The sequence below is a fragment of the Chelonia mydas genome, chromosome 2 (genome assembly GCF_015237465.2).
Source record: "Chelonia mydas isolate rCheMyd1 chromosome 2, rCheMyd1.pri.v2, whole genome shotgun sequence".
Classification (NCBI taxonomy): domain Eukaryota; kingdom Metazoa; phylum Chordata; order Testudines; family Cheloniidae; genus Chelonia; species Chelonia mydas.
Genome location: NC_057850.1, coordinates 149,589,505 through 149,611,789, shown reverse-complemented (window position 1 = coordinate 149,611,789; position 22,285 = coordinate 149,589,505). Strand labels below are relative to the sequence as shown.

At 41.4% G+C, this 22,285-nt stretch overlaps 1 protein-coding gene across 10 annotated transcripts in view; it reads right to left on the bottom strand.

Annotated features, from left to right (window-relative positions):
- The window catches only part of TEX10 (testis expressed 10), a 122,190-nt gene that overhangs the window by 78,201 nt on the left and 21,704 nt on the right, over positions 1–22,285 (bottom strand). For all 10 annotated transcript variants that reach the window (XR_005224473.2, XR_006288795.1, XM_037893422.2 and 7 more), the window contains exons 5-8: positions 15,306–15,418; positions 12,142–12,380; positions 9,698–9,833; positions 604–779 (exon numbers count right to left, since the gene is read on the bottom strand). Coding sequence is in view for 8 of the 10 variants with exons in the window: in XM_037893422.2 (XP_037749350.2) it covers positions 604–779; positions 9,698–9,833; positions 12,142–12,380; positions 15,306–15,418 (664 nt within the window). In the remaining 2 variants the exon portion in view is untranslated. The remainder of the gene's footprint in view (positions 1–603; positions 780–9,697; positions 9,834–12,141; positions 12,381–15,305; positions 15,419–22,285) is intronic.

The window sequence follows — 22,285 nt, the reverse complement described above, 5'->3', positions numbered from 1 at the left end:
CACTGTACATTTTGTATTCTGTATTGTAATTGAAAACAATATATTTGAAAATGGAGAAAAACATCCAAAAATATGTAATAAATTTCCATTGGTATTCTATTGTTTAACAGTGTGATTAAAACTGCGATTAATCGCGATTAATTTTTTTGAGTTAATCACAAGTTAACTGCAATTAATCAACAGCTCTACTAGGAACGTACTCCTTACAACCCTGATGGTTCAGTTAAGAACCTGAAGAAACAAGGCCTTTAGAAAGCATTAAACTACTGCTAAGTAGAGAGAAACATAAAATAAAGGAATATCACGAAGTCCAGCTTTGTACAGAAATTAGATATCAAGTGTTCTCATCTATCAGGCTAAGTCCAGCCTAAAAAAAAAAAAGAAAAAAAGATAGCTTCAAATGAAACTTCAGTTTTGCGGGAAATAAAATTGCTGCAGCCATGACTTTTTTTGCAAATTTCTATTTTAAGGGTATGAATAGCCATTTCATGTATGTACTCTGCCTTTAGTCAGGAGACACAGGATTTTTCACTTCTTGTAGACCATCCCTCTCATGTCAAGTGACAAGACAAAATTCATTATGTTTTAGTACAAAAGTCTTACCATAAATTCGAGAAGCAGTGGCTTGCAAACTTTGTAACAATTCCTTGTTTGAATGAGATGCAGCAGAATGAATGGTCTCAATCAACTGGTTTGAAAGCTCAGGCTTTCTTGAACCAAGGAGAGCAAGCTGCTGAGGTAGGCCAGCCAGCCAACGAGATAAAACTTTACTTCGGCTCCTAAAAGAAGGGGGAAAAAGTTAGTTGGAAAAATTATTTTCTCTTCAATACAAATATTCTTAAATCTATTTTATGTTTACAATAAATACGGAATACTTATTATACTGTAATGTAGTATCTATTTATAATGTTTCAGCTAGGAGTCTGATTGTGTTGGTACGTAGTGAATCATCATACACGCACTTCTCTCACAGCCCCAACAGTTTATGCAACATGTAACCTAACAACCTCCTTCAGAACTCAATTTCACAAATTGACTATATGCTGGTGAAAAAGCATTTCCTTTTGTTTGCTCTAAATTTACCATCTATTAATATCCTTTAGTGACCCAAAATATTATGGGCCAGAGGAAAAGCACACACAATTCAGGGTTCACTATATCCTTAACACTGAATACCAAAAGTCTCCTGTAACTCTTCACTTTCCAAACTAAAATTTTATTTTTTTTGGCTCATATCATATTTAATCATATCTTCACAGTCCTTCTCTATCTTTTTAATCTCAGATTTATTTATTTATTTATTTTAAGAGAAAAGGAAACTGGACAAAATGCTTCAAAGAAGGGAGTTCAATACAATGTCATGTTCCTTTAGTTTCTTACCCATCCTATTTGCCTTTTCCATTGCTGCTTCACCCTAGATTGACATTTCGTATAACCATTCCCACTCTTTAATCCACAGGATTTTCTCTCTTATCTCATGGTTTATATTCCTAATTAGGAGCAAGGTTGTTTGTCTGTTTTTATCAGAGACTTTATAAAAAGCTTCTTTAAAAAAAAATGATGTCCATCACATCTCCTTTATTTATATTTTTTCTAAAGAACTTTAACAGATTAGAGAGGCATTATTCTCCCTTTCAGAAAGCATAGCAGTTGGATTATATTTAGCCAAGTATATATTTCCAAACAAGTGTGTTGCATTATTCAATCCTCCCAATATTTCCATTATTTAAAGGATATTTTTGAATGAATTACGTAATGAACTTCCATGAATTCATGTACTTCCCTCACTTTATCATGAAGGTTTTAATCTTGCATTGTTATCTTTTATGACTAAATACATAGTCTATCCATGTTTCCAACAATGTATTTAAACAGTTACAGATATGTCTCCTGTATCTCTCCATCCAAGAAAAAGTTCATTACAGGGTACAGTAAACACAGTAAATTACAGTAAACACAGTTCTTTAAGTATATTGCTTCTACAGATTTACACCCAAAGATGGAGCATGTCCAGGCAAACTTTTTGGCCCGAGGGCCACATCTGGGTGGGGAAATTGTATGCAGGGCCATTAATGTAGTGCTGGGGAAGGGGTGCAGCAGAGAGTGCGGGGTGTGGGAGGAGGTGCAGTGTGCAGGATGGGGCTCAGGACAAGGGGTTGGAGTACAAGAGGGATGCAGCAGGGGGCTCATGGCAGGGGGTTAAGGGGCTCAGGGCAAGTGGTTGGGGTGCAGTATACGGGCTGTGGCCCCGCTTACCTCGAGCGGCTCCGGGGTGGCAGCGGTGTGCAGCAGGGCTGAGGCAGGCTCCCTGCTTGCCCTGGCCCCACGCCGCTCCCGGAAGCGGCCAGCACGTCTGGCATTGGCTCCTGGGTGTGGGGTGGTTCCCGGCCAATGGGACCAGCAGGGGGCGGTGCCTGCAGGCAAGGGCAGTGCACAGAGCACTCTGCTCCCGCCTCAAAGGCTGCAGGGACGTGGTGCCGGCCGCTTCCAGGAGCGGCACAGGACCAGGGCAGGCAGGGAGCTTGCCTTAGCCCCGCTGCGCCATGGGGCTCGCAATCCCCGTGGGCCAGATTGAAAGCCCTGATGGGCCGGAACTGGCACATGGGCCGCAGTTTGTCCTCCCCTGTGCTGGAGAGTGAAAGTGTGACCTTTGAGGCTGCATGAGTAAGGCTCCGTGTTTGTCACGGCTTCCGTGACTTTCCATGACCTCAGACTTCTGCAGCAGCCCATTGTGGCTGGCCCAGGAGCCGCCTGAGCAGCTCAAGCAGCCTCCAGGTGAGTCTCAGGGTCCCCCTGCCATAGGGTGTGGTGCAGGAGGGCTCAGGACTTGAGCTACTGCTTATCTGGGGGGGGGGGGGGTTGTTCCTCTCCCTCAACTCCCCTAGCTCCACCTGCTGCCTCTGCCAGGCACTGCCCCCGCAGCTCCCATTGGCTCCAGTTCCCAGCCAATGGGAGCTGCAGAAACCGGGCTTGGGGCAGAGTGGAATCAGCACGTAGAGCTAGGGAGCTGGGACCACCACTTCCCAAGAACTGGATAAGGAGCCTGCCCCAGCCCCTCCAAGCCCGCCCCCTTGTACCCCCCTTGTACCCATGCCCGCCCTGGCCGCGACACCCACCCCACCCCCCCAGCACCTGCGCCCCCTTCCCCAGCACCCATGGTGCTTCCCTGGGCTGCACCTCCCTCCCCAACACCCACGGCGCCCCCCTGGGCCGCAACTCATCCCCCAAGCACCCGCCCCCCCAGCACCCATGGTGCCCCCCGGGCCGCGACTTCCCCCCGAGCCCTCCCTCACCAGCACCTGCTGTGCCCCCCGAGTCTCTCTCCCCACCCTCCCCCATTTTAGTGAGGGGTATTTTTAGTAAAAGTCATGGACAGGTCACAGGTCTGTGAATTTTTGTTTACTACCCGTGACGTGTCCATGACTTTTACTAAAAATACCCGTGACTAAAATGTAGCCTTATGCATGAGTGCTTCTGATTGGCTTCAAAAGTTTAGACCTAAGAGTATAACAGGGAGCATGGTCCTCAAGGCACTCAGTTCTTTTTCTCTATATCTAAAAAAAAATTTCAAGTAGTATTCCAAACTTTAAAGAGGGGATTATTTTTTAAAATGGGGAAATTAGTTAAGGGAGGCAAATTAATATCAGACTCAGAATGTAAACCACAAGTGACACTCAGAAATTTAAAAAAAAAAAACAAAAAACACCAAAGACAATAAAAATGGTTTAATGGTAAGATATAGGAGCTTATTTGAGCAAAACAGGTATCTTCCAGAAAACAGAAATGCAGCCCAAGGAACAATGTATGGCAAGTAAAAAGTATGATGGAAGTGAAAAGAGCTAAGAAAACTTTGAAGAGAAATAGGCAAAGAAGAAATTATACTTATGTGCATCAGATGCAAAAGACTAAAGATTTGGACAGACTGTGCAAGACTGAATCTGCTGGACTACCAGGGAGAAAAATAGAACATTTAAAGAGCAAAGGAGCATTGTGGTGAAGCTGCAGATGTTGAGATACCTACTGCAGACCTGCTCTCTTCAAATAATAAAAAACACTGTGAAAGAGTCAGACATCATTGTCAAAGAGCAAGGTGTCAAAAGAGATGTTAGAAGTAGATAAGGAGGAGAAGAGAAAAGGGAAGGATGACAGAGTGAGATGACAAAATTATTGAGGTTAGTCAAGAGGAGAAAAGAATGAGAGGAACTTCAGAGGGACTTAAATCTACGTGAAAGGGCAGCACAATGGCAAGTGAAATGTGTTATAAACAATATAAGATGATGTACACTGGAAAGAATTATTTGAATTACTCATGTACATCTCAGGCTCAAACTCAATGCTACCTGAGTAGGAGCATGAAGTTCACTCAACAGAAATCCCCTGATCTCTGAGAGGCACCTCAAACCTCTGCTTCTGGAACCTATCCATCCCATTCAGCCATATGGAGGGTCACGTGTATATGATCATTCTACAGTTTCTGAATTCGCTGCAGAACCACATCCAGGCCAGAGAACTGTGCTTCAGAGTCTACCCCGATCTACCCCATAGATCCGAAACACTGTCATCATTATCAGATCCACCCCTAAAGAAAGAAAGGCTGAATGTATGTTTTATTAAATGATGTATGCAAGTTTATTGTTAGCATGTTTATTAAAGAATACCAGTTAGTTAACAGACTGATGAGGCAGAACTCTTACCACTTTGGGAAGGAATTTAGGATGAGATGGAAGACTGCTTTGTCATTGTGGGTGACAGTAAACAGTTGATCAGCCATGGGTCCTGTAATTTGCTTATTATTCTAGAAGATGTGATTAGTATAATGAAGGCTGTTTTGACAGAAAGGTGAAATAAGGAACATTCCCTCATAGGTTCAAAGGGGGGGGCGTGGTCACAAACTGAGTAAGTACTAGGTTGAGATCCCATATCAGAGATTACTCAGACTGGACGATAAACGTTTACTAATCCCTTCATGAACCTCTTAACTATACCATGCGTGAATACTGTCTTATCAATTAATGCATGATGCACCAAAATGGCTAAGTGGACGTTCCCAGACAATACAAAGTCCCAATAGCTTTAACTGAAGTAGGTATTCAAGTATGGAGTAAATAGAAGATGTTTCTGGAACTATGTTATTATTGTCCTAGATTAAAAATCTCTTCCATCGGAAGTCACAGAAGGGTGGTGATTTGACTGTTTGCTAGAATTTATTGGGACATGCTGAATTTCAAGAAAGCAAGACTTTTTAATGTCTGTCAGAGTTCGATGGCCATGCTGTCAAATGCAGACAGCACATGTTTGAGTGATAAATCAGACCATTCTGTTGGGTAAGTGGTTACTGGGAAAAACCAAGAGGTCCCTTTAGATAGATGAAGAAAATCTTGAAGTTGTTGTTGTCTCACCTATTCTGTTGCAAATCAAAGTTATTGACACTTTAGCCTGTCTATTTTTTCTGGACTCTGAACTGAAGGAAATGGGGGAAAGGAAAGGCATAAAGAAGACCTATTATCCAGTTGAACAGAAAAACATCTGATATGAACCGGTTGTCTGCTCCTGCTCTCAAACAAAATGTCAGGCATTTTGAATTGTGTCTGGTTGCAAACAAGTGTATGTCTGGATAGCCCTAGAGAGAGAGTATCTCATCTACAACTGAAGTCTTCAGTTACCTTATGTCAGCAGTGGCCAACCTGTATAGGTACCGACTCCGGAGCTGGAGCTACAAGTGCCAACTTTCCAATGTGCCAGGGAGTGATCACTGCTCAACCCCTGGCTCTGCCACAGGCCCTGCCTCTGCCCCCACTCCACCCCTTCCCACCCCTTCCCATAGCCTGCCGTGCCCTCGCCCCTCCCCCTCACTCTCCGAGCCTCCTGCAAGCCACAAAACAGTTGATTGGGAGGTGCGGGAAGGGAGGGTGAGGCACTGATCGGCGGGGCTGCCGGTGGGCAGAAGGCGCTAGGAGTGGGAGCAGATGGGGGGCTGCTGATGTATTACTGTGGCTCTTTTGCAATTTACATTGGATTTATTTAGGGTTTGGACTCCATTGGGAGTTGGGCACCTGAGTGTTCAAGAGAGGAACACTTCTGTAAGCTGCTTTCAGTTAAGCGTACAGCTATTAAGGGATGTGGTTCAGACCTGGGTCTGGGTTTGCAGCAGGCTGGCAGGTCTGGCTCAAACCAGGCAGGGCACTGAAGTCCTAAGCTGACAGGGCAGGAAAGCAGGAGCAGAAGTAGTCTTGGCACATCAGTTTGGAACGCCCAGGGGGTTTCTGTGATCCAACCCATCACAAAGATGCACTTGGAATAGAGGTTATGGTATCTGAGGGGACCCATGGCACAGATTGGCTCTGCTAACAGAGGTCAATATTTGTGCCATTTCTTTGCTTGGAACCAGAGGTGTCTGATACAAAGGATTACATTCCTGAAGACTGGCTCTGTTAATGGAGGTCAACATCTGAGACGGCTCATCTTGTTAGACAGCCAACTCCAATGGTTGCAAATCCTTCAGTACCAGGATATTAGATTCTAACCTGGTAGCAGAGATCTTGGAAGGGGTCTTATGCTGCTCTTTAGTCCCTGAAGGAGACCTATCTGTACTTACAGACCCTAAGGATTCTAAATCAGAGGACTTGGTTGCAAAGGCATCATGGAGAAGGCAAGCTTGGAGCCAGTTTTGATGCTCTTTATGAGCCCTTCGGCTCAAGGTGTTGCATATGGTTCAGAGAAACAGAGAATAACCTTCCCCAAGGCAAACACCTTTTTCCTTGAAGATGCACAGATCAGTGCTGCAGGTTGGGAATGGACTAAAATGAACTAAATAAAGAAATAACTTTTAAAAAGACAAAATTTAAAAGACTAATCTGACACCACCTGAAAGCTAGCTAACAACGTGAGAGTCTTGATTCAAAGATCCTGGCTGGAGGAAACTAGTGAGATTTCTGGTCTGTCTGCAACCACTGACAGAAAGAACTGAGGTGGCTGAAACATCACAATCCCTCTCATAGCCTCACCTTCAGAATATTCAGTAGCAGTAAGAGAAGGGCCAAGAGGAGATGGGAGAGCACTCCAACAGGCACTGCTATGAGAGCAGAGCTGCATTACTGGCACATCCCAGGAGTGGAAATGTGCAGAGACCACTTGAAGAAGTTCCAACTCGCAGCAAGGGACGGCTTATTGTGAAACAAAACTTTTGCTACGTAAACTGTCAATTATTTCCTGGAATAGCAGAGACATCCAGATAATCCATTTCATTATACAGAGCAAAGGCATCCAACTAATGTGCATACTCCACAATCTCAAACCACCTCCTTGGAAGCCTAAATCCTCAAATATCCCCTAAAGAAATACCAGTGCTACAAAGTAATTATACATCAATATAAAAATCTGCGACATATTGAAAATGCAAGCATAATTAAAATTTAATTTAATAACATGGAACACCATATTGAGTTATTGTATATTTTCATATTTAATTCTATAATACATCCCTTTTCAATTTGCCTGATTGAAAAGGGATTTATTATTTCCGGTCTGCTGCAACCAGAGTACTTGCCAGAGAATGTGCATCAGGCTTACTACAGAGAACACATGACTCTTCTAAGAAGGGATCATGATGAAGTCATTGCAGAAGAGGCATTATATTCCTGTTTGAGTGGAGGATCAGAGACTGGATAGAACCAACAAGTAGAATTGTAGATGAATTGTCAGGAACTATCCTCTTCCCCTCCATATCTGAGGAGCATTCTGTTACCAAGAGTGCAGTACCTGGAGGTCTCAGGAACTGAGGCAACAGTCTGCCCTAGAACACACAACAGACTAGTTATTTGACACCCCTTAGCCTGAGCGTTCCTACTCTCTCCTCTTGAAGGCACTGGATAAAGTGCCTAAAGTCTCAGAAGACGAGGAACCATGCAAATCTGAGGACTTAGATCCAAGTAGTTTGGATCAAAGATCTCCCAGATTTAAATGGGATCTTTGGAATCCGCCAGGAACCAGAGGGAAACAAATCCTGAAAATCAGTTTAAGTGCCTTCTGTATAAGCAGTAACTTCTTGGTTTTGATAGATATAGTAAGTACATTGGAGACAGAGCATCTTCTCAGGGAGTGACCTTTCCTTAAGTATCCCAGACAACAGGGCACATTCATCTGTTTCTGACTTCTTTGCTTTACATGGGGCACAGAATATAAACTCCCATATTTTGTCTTACTCGACCATCTCAGCATCCACAGATAGAATGAGTAAAGGCACAGTGCTCAGCCACTACTGAGCTAGAGCAAGTTATTACTACAACTTTTATCATTATTATACTATTTCTATTACAGTAGTGCCTAGAGGACCCCAACAGGGATCAGGGCCCCATTGTGCAAGGTTACGCGCACACATTACAAAAAAGACAGTCCCTACTTCAAAATGCTTACAATCTGTACAAAGTTCCATTACTTTTTAAATAAGAACCAAGAGCAGCTCTGGAAAACTCCACAGCTGTTAACTGGGCTGTGGTGGAATCACACAATTGTGATAATATAAAAAGGCTGAACATTAAAAATAATTATTTCTGGGATTAAGATATCCAAAGTATACTAATCAACACTGCTAGCAGCTAGTGAAATGTAGACGTGTAGTAAAAAAAGTTTCTGCACCATAGATACAGGAAAGAAATTGGATGTTGTCTTTTACATACTCAGGGCCAAATATTCAGAAATAAAAGGGAGTTCTGTGAAGGTACTAGAGCAAAAACAATATGGGTGTCCACATTTCCAGACATGTTGGATGTACAGAGAGGTCTTTCTCACAGAACTCACATCCCTACTAAATCCCTACTAAAAAAGGAGAAAAAACTGCAATCCTAGATGTCACATCAGCAATAATTTACATACAGTTGCTGAGCTACGAACAGATCACACACCTCATTTATAATTGGAAGTATGCAATCAGGCAGCAGCAGAGTCCACACCCCCCAAAAATAAAAAAAAAAGCAATACAGTACAGTACTGTATTAAACGTAAACTACTAAAAAAAATAAAGGGATAGTTTAAAAAAAGATTTGATGAAGAAAGAACTGTTTCTGTGCTTGTTTCATTTCAATTAAGATGGTTAAAAGCAGCATTTTCTTCTTCAAAGCTGTATTAAGTTAACGTTCACTTGTAAACTTTTACAAGAACAACCATGTCATTTTGTTCAGTTACAAACATTTCAGAGTTACAAACAACCTCCACTCCCAAGGCGTTCGTAACTCTGACGTTCTATTGTAGTTCAATTTAATTCTTTACCAAGCTAAATGTAAACCATCTAATTTTCTAATTTATCTATTTCTGCAAATCTCCATCTTTGCCACACATTAAAATGTTTTAAAAAGTAGTCATGTGTGGAATTTCAAGGCAAAAAAGAAATTAAAAATCTCTGCTTAATGAATGAACTGGGATAATTAACTATTTAAAATTTTATACATGCTTAAATTTACTGGAAATAGAAATTAGGTAATAAATAATATTTGAGCACAGACTGGCCAAATTCTCCAAAACAATTCTGGCAGTGGGGAAGAAATTGTGAAAAATGGAGCAAATGGACACATCATCTGAGCTTTCCCCAATGAGCTTTTATTCTGCATCAACAAGCTTTCTTCTACTGTGGAAGTTCATGGCCTAAACTTTGAGACTAAATCTGCAACGTTAAAAATTTTAAAAATAAAGAAAAAATCTTTACCTGATTCTTTGAGCGCTCAACTCTTCTTTCTGATAAACCCTGCTAAAAAATTTCAAAAGCAACATACGAACAGGAAAGAGGAGATTCCTCTGCTGGTACAGTGTATATACTGCTTTTATCAAAGTCTCCATTGCCACTAGAAAGAAAAAACATATTAAAAATGTGAAATTTAGAAGTGCTTTTTATCTTCTCATTACATTAAGAATATCTATTGAGGAGCTAGTAAAATATTTTAAAATACCCATTTCTATGTAAAATCCAAATCCTGGGAGTAAACCATTTTGGAATCAATTTCTGCAGGATGTACAATGAGCCTTCACAGACAAATCTTGAAATAATGCTTGCAGTGTAAAATTCCTCAGACAATTAAAATTACAATGCTAGATAAGGAACTACCTGAAACCCACGTAACATATACGTTTTTAAAGTATTAAAGAATTTCACAATGAAAAATAATACAAGAATGAAAATGAATGAATACTGAAAATCACAGATAATCTATTTGAATGCTAAGAAGGTGTCACTATTAGGAATGGGAGAGCATTTGAAAAGCAGGTAGAAGCTACCACCTCACACTCTAATCAAGGCATCAGCCCTCTAGTTGTAAAGTTGGTTTCAGTCTCTGGGTCCTATTGGACTCATTACTGTTAAAAGACATTCAAATACCTGCATTGGCCATTAATTCCTTCTTTCCTTGATCTTTGATTTTCCAGGATCAACAGATTTCACCCTTTTCATTCAGATACAGAAGACCTACCCATGTCGGATCCAGACACTGTTACAACATGCTCCATCTGGACACAGCTAGTTCCACACACACAGCCCAACCCTGGTACACCACACACTACTATGAATCCCTATATGAATCCAGATCTACTTCTAGAACTTGGTCCTTATCTGTAAAGCCTTTAATGGATAAAGTGTTCATGCTATTTCACAGATCACCTCTCATTCTACATCACATTACATAACAGCACCTGCAGCCCATGGAAACTCCCCTGCTGATACCATCCAGAGCGAAACTCAGATCCCGAATGCAGAGCATTATCTGTAGAATGCACTTGACTGGGCAATACTATCATATCAGGATGAGCCTGACAACTGCCACTTTTAGTTTCAGGGCAAACTTCCACTCTTTGAGGCTTGGTCTACTCTAGAAAGTTAGGTCAGTTTAACTATATTCGTCAGGGGTGTGAAAAATTCACCCCCCGAGCAATACAGTTAAGCCAATCTAAATCCCTGTATAGACAGTGCTAAGTTGATGAAAGAATTCTTCCATTGACCTAAGTACCCCCTCTCAGGGCAGTGGATTACCTATACCGACAGGAAAACCCCTCCTGTCAGCACAAGTAGCGTCGAGACAGAAGCACTACAGTGGAAGTGTGCTGCTGTAGCATTTTAAGGTCATGTCTACACTAGCGAGCTTACAGCGGCACAGCTGTACTGATGCTGGTGCGCCTCTGTAAAATCGCTCATGTAGCCACTCTATGCCAAAGGGAGAAAACTCTCCAGTCAACATAATAAAACCAGCTCCACAAGCGGCAGTAGCTATGTCGGCGGGAGACACTCTCCCACTGACATAGCGCTGTCCCCACCAGCACTTCTGTCAGTGTAAATTATGTTCTTCAGGGGGATGTTTTTTTCACGCCCCAGAATGATATAAGTTATAGTGACAAAAGTAGTAGTGTGGACAAGCCCTAAGTGTTGACACAGCCTGAGTAAGTCCTCCATCAAAAACCGAGCAGCATAAGGGCCAGCAATATTTCACCTGTATCACAATCAAGAAAAAGCAGCTGAAAGAGAGGCATTCTGCATTGGACCTAGAAGTGACAGGAGATGTGCCCTCTCTTGGAAAGGAAAATTAATGAAACACTGGGAAATAAAGTGTTACTTGACACAGGCTTTCATCAATGTAAGCTTATCATTCCATGTCATTATAGCAGTATGACAGCCTTCTTACCATTACAAAGGCACATCTACAAACCATGAAAATGATTTTAAACACAGAATGGAACATTGAAATGGCCTCAAGAAATACTGATTAACTGTGATCAATAAGATGCAGATGTAAATGAATTCCCTTATTCATTAAAGTGATCTCTTTTCCTCTTTTTTTTTTTTTTTTTTACTTAAAGATAAGAGAAAATGGGTACAAATATACTACTCCTATTGCTTTTCACATTTAGAGTATGTTTAATCCAAGAATCTAAAAGTGCTTTACAAAACTCTTTAATCAGCAATTCTCAATGCCCTGTGAAGTAGGGGATGTATACAGTGAAATACTACTACTTTGTGGACAGTACACACTACAGAACATTTTAGGACATTCTTAACTTTGTACCCCATCCACCTTAGACTGTAGAAATTAATCAGAGACACAGAACATTTCCTGTGCATAGGATATATTTGGTTTTTAAAGACAACTACCTGCTAACTACTCTTACCTTTGTTTCGTTGTATTTGCATTAGTCTCCATGTCACGCCAAGCAATCTGTTCAACTGCTTGCAGTTCAATCTGCAGCCATGCTGAAGGGTTTCGGTCACAAACTTTCTTATCATACCCAGCCAGTCAGAATCCATTTGAAGTGTTGAAGCACTTGCCAGTGAAACCATAATGTCACACAGGGTTAAATTCAATAAAAGATGGTCTACGCTGTTTGACGATGTCATACAGTACTTGGTGCTAAGTAAAATACATATATCGATATTTATGAAAAATGAATGCAGTTTTCAATGTATTAATGTTTCACAAAGTTATCGTAATATAGAAAAAAATTTCTTCTAAGCACTACAGGTTTAAAGCAAAACTTTTAAAAATAGGAGCCTCACTAAGGCTCCTAAATCTATGGTTAAATACATAAATAAGTGACCTGATTTTTAAACATGATAAGCACCCAACACCTCCACTGAGCTCACAAGATTATACAACAGTCCCAGGAAGGGCAGCAGTATAAATATGACTCCTTTCCATGCTCACCCCTCCATTCCCGAGACTATTAGCCTAACACAATTTAGAAGTTTCCAGTGTGCTATAACTAAGAGTGAATGTCACTCCTTTTTTTCTTTTTTTTTTAAAGCAGTACAAAATGTTAGTTGGTAAATCTGTACATTGCTAAATTTAAAAGTAATTTTATCAATCAGCAAAGCCTACATATACTTCCATATATGTCAAACACCATATATTTAACACATTCTACCACCCAAAAAGATAGCATTTTTATTTTATTTTATTTCATAAAGACGTTTTAATACTCCATCAATGTATTATACCAACAGAACATGTATGGAGCTCTGGTATTTGCTAACACATGTTGAGACCAAATTAGCTTTGAAGTCTTTAGGTCTAATTCTGTCTTTCCTTAAGAGTGAGGCACCAGGATTTGGGGCCTTACAGACAGACTTAATTTGTCCTTCAGAGTAATAGCTCACATTAAAAACAAAAAATTAGTCTTTAGTTTGTACGGTTCAAAAAAATAAACCCTTCCAAATGTGGAAGGTGATCAATTCAAAGATGTCTGCCAGAGTTTGCAAAGATAAACAACAGCTCTCAAGTGTGAACTGCCTCATTTGAGAACTGACCAATTCATTTCAGTGAGTGCTAACTCAGAAGCCAATGATGATACATAGTTAAGATTTAATGTAACTGCTCAAAGCATGCAGGAAAGTAGTAGTAGTATTATAATCTGAATATCTACAGCAGCATTTCCCAAAAGGAGAAAAGTGGCTCAAAGAACTAGCCAAGAGAGTGTAATTTATGGAAGATCTGTAAATTAAGATGCATGGACCTTAATTATACATAGTGGAGATTTGGGGTGGAGAGGGGTGACGGGTCTTATTTTCCTGAAAGGGAGCTCTGCTTTCAGAAATTTGGGGAGTACCTGTCTAATTAAATATATTATTGATTCTATACTGACCCAACAAAATAGCCTTATAGCTTAGAGGTAGGGTGGGGCATAGTTTAGAGATATGGTGATGAGGTGTAACTTGCATGGAGTTATGAAGAAGGAATATATATGACATGAATGAAGCATGCATTCCTTTAATGTTCATTTTCAGAATTTTACAGTTTTTGAGGGGAGCTGAAGTAGGAATTGAAATTCTAACAACACTTGCTGTTTTTTTATGTAGACTCCACTGATGCACACTTTCAAGCACAACTATTTCCTGATGTAGGGCTAAACTGTGCCTGCAGGCTATACGCCACCCGTTGAGGATCCCAAAGAAACTGTAATTCAGACACAGCCTACGATGGAATTTCAACTATCAGCGTAGCTGCACCAGTGTAAACCCCATGGGGCTTCAGCATCCAAGCCACAACTTAAAATCATTGTCTATACAGCTATTTCTAGAGCACTCGCACAAGCCCCACTAGCCCAAGTCTGTCAACCTGGGCTGGGAGGCTCGGTTCAAGATGTTGTGCAGACATACCCCTAGAGGCCCTGGGGAAAAACCTGCTAGGAGAAAGTATCGTAAGAGAAGCTCTGCAGCACCCAGGAGTAGGGGACAAAAGTGTAGCCCAAGAGGGGCAGAAGAATTATTAGTTGGAAGACGTTTGGATATATAGATTGACCCTGGAAGGGGACTGCATTTTTATGTGATTTGGCCACAAAGCACCTAGACAGAGACAATTAGGAGAAGATACTGACAAGAGATGTTCCATTACAGAGCTGAAGAAGAAGCTGCAAGGAGGTACCAGAGATGAGGATCCCTTGCAACAACATGCCCTGGCATAATGGGGTGCTCTTGAGGTGGGGGCATGCTATTATACACGGCCTCACAGAAAGCCACAAATCCTTCAGTATTTGCCTGGGGGTGGGGAAGGGAAGCAATCTGCTATTGGCCCTTCCAAGCAACAGATTATTATTTCCACCAGACTGGCTCAGTTGTGCTGCCAAGGCACAGATAGGGGGAGACAGCTTCTGATCAACCCTGGCTTGGAGAGAGAAGTGTCTTTACTCTCCCTTATATCATTACTCAGCCACTTAGGGCCCAGATACACTCCAGATCACAGATTTTTGTTTACTACTACTAAGATATAATGCATGAACCGATCCATTATCTAATACAGGGCTCTCACACTTTCTTGAAACATGGACCATATCTTAATAGAGATATTATGGACCTTCCGTTCACATTCATCCAACACCCTACCACAACTACACAGAAAATAAATGTATTTTAGTTGTGTTCCAATGCAATTTAACAGCAGGAAACAGGATACCCAGCACCAGTAGAACAAACACACCTAGAGAATCCAGCAGCAAGTGCCCTGCAGGCCACAAATTGAGAACCAATTGTCTAATAAATGCAAGTGAATACTTATACTTCTAAGATTCTGCATTTTAGTTTCTCTGAAATAACAACATCCAGATCTAGTTTCATATGAGAAATTATCTTAGACTCTTTATAAATGTATCAATTAAGAGCAACATAACCACCATCTAAATACCTCTCCACATCTCTTAAAGAAAAAAACCCACCCAAAGTATTTTTTCCCTTTTTTGGCTATGCTGAAAGATTAATACTAGGCCATGTATCTCATTCATACACGTGGTCTCACTTATTCATGAAAGAAAAAGACGTAAAGTGACACCTGTTTTACTCATACCTTTTGTATGGATCTCTCTTTTTGTGCTTAATTGTTTCTTGTAAAGAATAAGGAAAATGACGCATGAAGTGATGCTTGAAATCAACAAGGTAATTCATTCGAAGCCATGCCTCCTATTAAGGAAAGCAGATAATACATTAGAAAACAATGCTTGTAAGTGAAGTGAAATGTAATCATTTAATAGTCTACCAAAAACTAATGCTTAGTAAAAAAAAAAAACAGGATGTGACATAGGAAGGAGAAAAAAATATTTTAGCTTCTGATTTAAAGCTCTTTCACATACACATGCTTTATGGGATGATGACTTTTGCGACAACAAAATGGTTCACTAGACAATGATAATCACTTATGACTGGGGGCAGTGTTTCATCCAGAGTAGATCCTGTACATTTTCTTAGTGAACAGGTACACAGGAACATGTAAGCTGAATTAACTAAAGGTGTGAACAGAAAGTACATACTGAGTTTCCGCATGTAGACATCCCCTTAGTTCGCAATAAGGTTTCCCATTGTTTAATTCATAGTCCACCCAGGCTATATAGAACAGCTGCCAGCAGGAAGGCAGAGGGCAGCCTTGCAAGAAAAGGAGCTTGCCCTCTGCAAAGCCAAAATACCTCCCTCCATGTTTACCAAAGAGGAGATAAGCGGGGATATAAGAAATGTTGGGAATACCTCAAATGTAGCAGGAAGATAAGTGTGAACTAGAAGGGAAAGGAAAAGGCAATGGGTGTGTTTGAACATAGGGAGAAGAAACAGGGCTTTATTACTTGCATAGATTTTACGGTCAGAAGGAACCTCATGTATAGCACAGGTCACAGAATTTCCCAGTTACCCCTGCCATGAGCCCAATAGCTTGTGTCTACATCCAGTCTTGATCTGAAGACTTCAAAAGCATCCACCACTTCCCTTGGTAGTTTGTTCCAATGGTTAATCACCCTCATGGTTAAAGATTAGTACCTTATTTCTAATTGCACACCTTTCCACTTCTGCCTCATGCAATGCACAGAATGGAGCTGCCTGGGGATAAATCAAGGTTGTGTAGTGAAGCAGTCTGCCTGTAGGACTCCTGTCTCACTTGCTGCAGAGTTGGAAGGTGTGTCGTGAATGATACAAGGGACTACCAAAAGTGAAAGAACAGTTTCATAGATAAGGCAGATGAAAACTGCAGTAGAGAACTGGATCATATCCCTGCCTGTGTCAGAGTTCCTATATGATGCTAGTCAAGTCATTTAAACTAAACTGTTCAGAGGTGATCACTAATTGTGTTCCTCATTTTCTGGATGCCTGACCTGGGGAGGGGTGGGAGAGCACTCACACATGCAACTGATGTTGATGGGAGCTGTGCTATATAATGCTAAATATTCTGAAAAATCCAATCCTAAGTCTCAAATTGGGCACCCAAAATTAAAGGATACTTTTGTTCTCAGTTTCTCTGTGCCTCAGTTCTTCTTCTGTAAAAAGGGGATAATACCACCTCACCTCACAGGGGTATTCTGACAATAATTTCTTTAATGTTGGTGCAGACTCGGATGCTATAAATGATGAGCACCATAGAAAAGCACTTGAAGAAATTAATAATTCTGTTGTCAGAGTAGTGTTTGTATAGTCTGCAGTAAATCAGGCCTAGGACCACACACTGAACACAAAAAAAACAACATATTAATGGCTGCTCATTAATTAAGCACCATTCATCGTGTGCACAAAATGAAGCAGGGGCCCTATGGAAAACAGTATATAATCATGTAATTAAAGACTATCATAATACAGTCACACAAGAGGATCAAATTAAGGTTGTACAGGCAACCTTAATTCTGGCATTTCTTAACTTTTGAGTGTTTGACTCTGCATTTTAAATGTTCTTTTAATGCAATTTCTGTGTAATTTCCAAAGTTTTTTAAAAAGCAAACTTAAAAAAAATGTCCAAGTGGCATCATATTCACACCTACATGGTTCATCAGCCAGGTTGGAACCTTTTGGTCCACACAGAACTCTGCTACTGTAGCTAATGGAGTAATGGATAGGAATAGTAGGTTGTCATCCTCAAATGGGAAAGCACTAGAGGGGAATGGGGACACTTTGACAGTGGGTTTCAGAGATTTGCTCATAGCAGAGGAATGGTGAGGCAGTGTGATCTTGGGTTTCATTCTGAACTCTGGAGGGAAGTGTTCTCTATTTGGCACAGACTTTTCTGCCCATTACCTCCAAGCTTGATCAATTCTGCCCTCTCCCCTCCCACATGTCCCTTTCACAGTACTGTTTTTTCTGATTCCAATCCCAGGCTCCTTGACCAGTGTCTTATGTCTACACTGCACTTTTGTCATTAAAACTTTTGTCAGTCAGGGGTGTGAAAAAAAAAACCTCCTGACCAACAAAAATTTTAATGACAAGAAGTGCCGGTATAGACAGCACTTTGTCAGCAGGAGACACTCTCCCACCAACAAATCTACCGCCCCTTGTAGGGGGGGCGGTATTTTGTCAGCAGGAGAGCTCCTTTTTGCTGACAAAGAGAAGCTACCTACCTTACAGTGATACATAGCCTTAGTCACACTCCTGTAGACTCCCCATCTCCTTGCCCAATCATTTCTAGTCCCCAAATCCCCTTGGCCTGCTAATCCCAGTTCCCTCCCCCACTCCCTGATCTGCCTGTCTCCTCCAGTTGCCACCAGCGCCCAGTCACCATTCCATGGCTTCCCATCCAATCTCAGTGTCCTCACCTCCTGCAGAATTTTTTTCTCTTTGCCCAGCCAGTCCCAGTTATCTTCTTCCACATAACCTGGTACCTTGTCAGATCTCTCTCTCCTCCTCACCTCCCTCCATCTCCCATTAGGTCCCAGTCCCAGTCTCCTGGCCATGACAATCCCCGTCTCCACCACCTCTCCCACACACACCTTGTCTCAACTATTGTATTCCAGCGCTTGCCCCCACTGCATTTGAACCAGATGAATTCCTCCTACACTTGCTTGGGTATCGGCAGGGGGTTACTGAGAGCACACAGGTTACTGTGCAGAATAGGTAAAGCAGGAGGCACCACTGTACCGCTCGGTGCCAAGATCTTCTTTAGATACCCGTGTGCCAAGTCAGAAGGTTTCACTTAGTACGTGAACCTCCATTAGAGCTTGCCCGCATAGGGTCTTTAGCTCATTGGGAACTCTCGGTACTGTACGTTCCTGGTGCCTCACAGTCCAGCGCTCTGGTACCAAGGGAGCTCTTTCAGCAGGAGATTGCTTTCTTTTGGGCGACTCTCAGTGCAGGGATGTCTGCGACCATTTTTTTGCAGCCTTTCTAGGAGCAGGCTCCTTGGCAGCCGTTGTTGGAGCACAGCCCTGTCAGAGGCTACTGCTGCTGACCGTTGGCCAGGGCACCTGGACTTGGGGTTGGAGGCTGGCCTGACAGATTTCTCCATCATGAGAAGCTTCAGTTGGAGATCCCTGGCTTTTCTTATCCTGGCAGTCAGTTTTCTGCCATGTGGGCACTTTTAAGTAATGTGAGTCTGCAAGTCAGGCAGCATTTAAAACCAGGTGAACCTGGCATGCCTGAGAGAGTCGTTTTCTTAGGGCTGGGTCTTCACTATGGGGAGATCGACGCTTGATTTAGTGGGGCTAGTGAAGAACCACTTAATCGATCACAGAGTGCTTTCCGGTCGACCCTGGTGCTCCAGCTCCCCGAGAAGACTAAGGTAAGTCAACGGAAAAGTATCGCCCATCAGTGCAGCGCAATGAAGAAACTGGGGTACGTCGACCTAAGCTATGTTGACTCCAGCTACGTTATTCATGTAGCTGGAGTAGAATAACTTAGGTCGACTTACCCTGGTAGTGAAGACAAGCCCTCAGAGAAAAAAAAAAGGAGTAAACCCTGTTTGAGGCTAAGACTGCCAAAGAGATAGGAGAGGTAAAAGGGAAAAAAAAAATTTTTTTGGTGCAATTAAAGAAATTAGAGTAGGGCAAGGGGATAGGGAAGCTAACTACAACTACGCTAACACCACCACTAAGAATTATCTTCTATAATTTTTTTCTGAAGTAGGAGAGGGCGCTGCTGATCGGTGCGGCATGAGATGGGTACAGTGCATGCACAGCCCAACTGGCCACTGCTACCACAAATCTCTGATTACAAGCGCAGAGCGTCAAGACACCTAAAGGGGAGCACCCACAGGAACACTGCTTGAAGAAAAACTGTTATTTGCCCTAGTCTCATTCTCAGAAATCGCTGAACCATTTCAGCCAAAATTTTCCAAAAATCATTCAGCTTGAGAGACATCCAGCATAGAAAATTGAAGGCCAAACAGTTAGATATGCAATGTTATAAGCAACTGAAAACAGAGTCTTAACAGTAAGTAACAGGCAACCTTAACAATAGATGATGCCACGAGCCCCACTTATAATTTATCTGGTTTTAACTTCCAGCAATTAGTCCTTGTTATGCCTTTCACCACCATAATAAGGAGCCCTTTATTGGTATTTTCTGCCCATGAAGGTGTTTATACATTATTCAAACCATCTCCTCAATCTTCTTTTGGAGAAACTACTTAGAGCTCCTTTAATTTCACTGGAAGGCATTTTTCCCAGCCCTGTCTCTAATCATTTTAGTGGTTTTTCTCTGCACCTTCACCATTTCTCCAAAACACTTTTCAAGGACTATTTACATGCAAAGTTTCTGCTTCCAAAATTCAGTCATTTGCATGGGTTCAATATGTAAAGAAAAAAGGGTGTTTCTCATTCTGACTCCATGATTTAAAAGGATTAAAAAAAAAAAAAACCAAAATGTAATATCCTCAAGTTCTGAAATGTTTCTGCCCCAAAGGTAAGTTTCAAGGAAGTTTTGAACACTTGAAAATAGCAGGACATAACATCAACAGTTTCATCTATCTAGGTTTTTATACAATTGTCAATACCATGCTACTGGAGTGACCACTGCAACCATAAGAAAGCTAGTATAATTGAGTTCCTGAAAGAGAAATGCAGCATAGCTCTTTTATTGTTAGATCCTTCACATATTACCTAAGATGTAGTATTAGTTAAGAATAAAAATCAATCCCATGAACATTGGTGTGTCAATTCAGAGAGTCCTTCAGACAGACAATGATCTGAATAAAAACATTTTGATTAATGACAAAATTTTACAGAACAAGAAAAATTAATTAAAATTAACAGGTTTTTTGGCTAGTTTCAACCCTGTGTAATTTAAAACAAACTAACCCCTGAAAGCAGTCTTATAATGCAATTTGCAACAAGAGTGCCAACTGTGATTTAAAATAATAGTTTTATCTTCAACTTCCTTCATACTGTGGAAAATCTCACAATGTAACATTATAAAACATTAAGTATTAAGACAGATATGGGAATTTCCTGCAATATTCTGGTCAAACCTTACTGAATTAAGTTTCATGATCTTAGGAGTTCATTGTATTCAAAATACAAATGAATATGTATGACTGTCGGATTGTATATAACATCTCTAAAGAAGAGACATGGCTAATAAGCCCTGAGAAGTGTTATGAGCAAAGTTCTCTTTGAAATAACATGCTAGACAAAGTTAAGTGGGATTCCTAGGAAATACTTGGGAAGAGGTAAGTTTTCTCCTCTGGACCTAACCCTTCAAAGCTGCACCCTGAGGAGAAACTCATTGTCTGGTGATCACCTTCTACAGGAGGACAAGATCAGAGGCCAAAACAAGGATAAGACAGTGACATACAGATTCATGGGCATGCTTGTTCTGAGCTAACTACAAGTTTGAACTTTTGACCACAAAAAAAAACTTGATGTGATTTGAAGGACTGGTCACCAGCAGGAGCGCTTGGTGGCGTTGAGGTGATATCTAGTAAGCCTGTCTGCATGCGTGCAGATGCTTTTATTGTTTTCGGTATGTGTTCTCTATAATGCTTTTTCTTAAGAAAACACTTACTTGATTAGAAAGAGCTGTTTGGTAAATTATCACTGCGGCATTTGCATCATTTACAGCCTCTGCGGAGAAAAGCAGAGCAGGCCTGCTTAGGCAGTCTGACTTTGTTGGGGAAGTCAGTGTAGGCAAGGAACTGTGAAGCCTGGAAATACCCAGGGTTCAGGAATGGGAGAAACGTGTGTGTCTGCCCAAGAGATGACAGCTGGGGAGCCAGTAACCTGAGAGAAGGTGCCCTTGCTAGACCATAGAGGAGAAATACACTTGCAGTTGCCCTGAACTGTGACATGTACAGAAGAGGGTAATATATACACACACATACTACACACACTTTTTACAGCATTGTTTCTCATCTTGTGCATCTCTTGAAGTCCATGGTTTCAACAAGAGCAACTCCATTTGATCTCAGGAGCAAAACAGCTGATCAAAGACACACAGCTATCCATGCTGTCTGGAATATATAGCAGCATAGAGAGTGCTCAGCAAATCAACCTGCACTCTCTTACAGAGATGTTAGGAAAGGAATTGCCAAGATATCCCTTCCCATCCCTCCCAGCAGCCAAAGGGGAAGAGGGAATGGGAACAGTGACATCCCTATACCATGCTGCAGAATCTAGAAGTGTGTAGCAGAAGTAAAAAAGGAGTTACTTTGGTGAACAGGCACGGAGCTGCAAATAACGAAGGCAAGACATTTCAACACTGCTTTGCAATATTTTTGTTGTAATTTTGATTATCTTCAAAATTGAGAGTCATGACATCACTCTGCAAATACCGGAAAGCAACATAAGGACCTCACACCATGATTATTCTGTGGCTCTCCAAGACCTTGTTTTCTTTTATGAAGCCTCTCCAGCTTCTCAAGATTACTACAGCTCAGAAAAATGATTCACTGTCCTACAGAGTGAATGCAGGTCTGCAGAATGAAAAGTTGGAGAATCAAAGATGCTCTCACAGAACCATATACCTTCCCAACAATCCAATCTTCCACCGCTTCGATTACAAAACTTTTTGCCTTGCAGAGTGCCAGGAAGGACTCTGTAAATCAATGGTGGTCGAAAGACGGCAGTTTGATAGCTACTTTTCTAGATT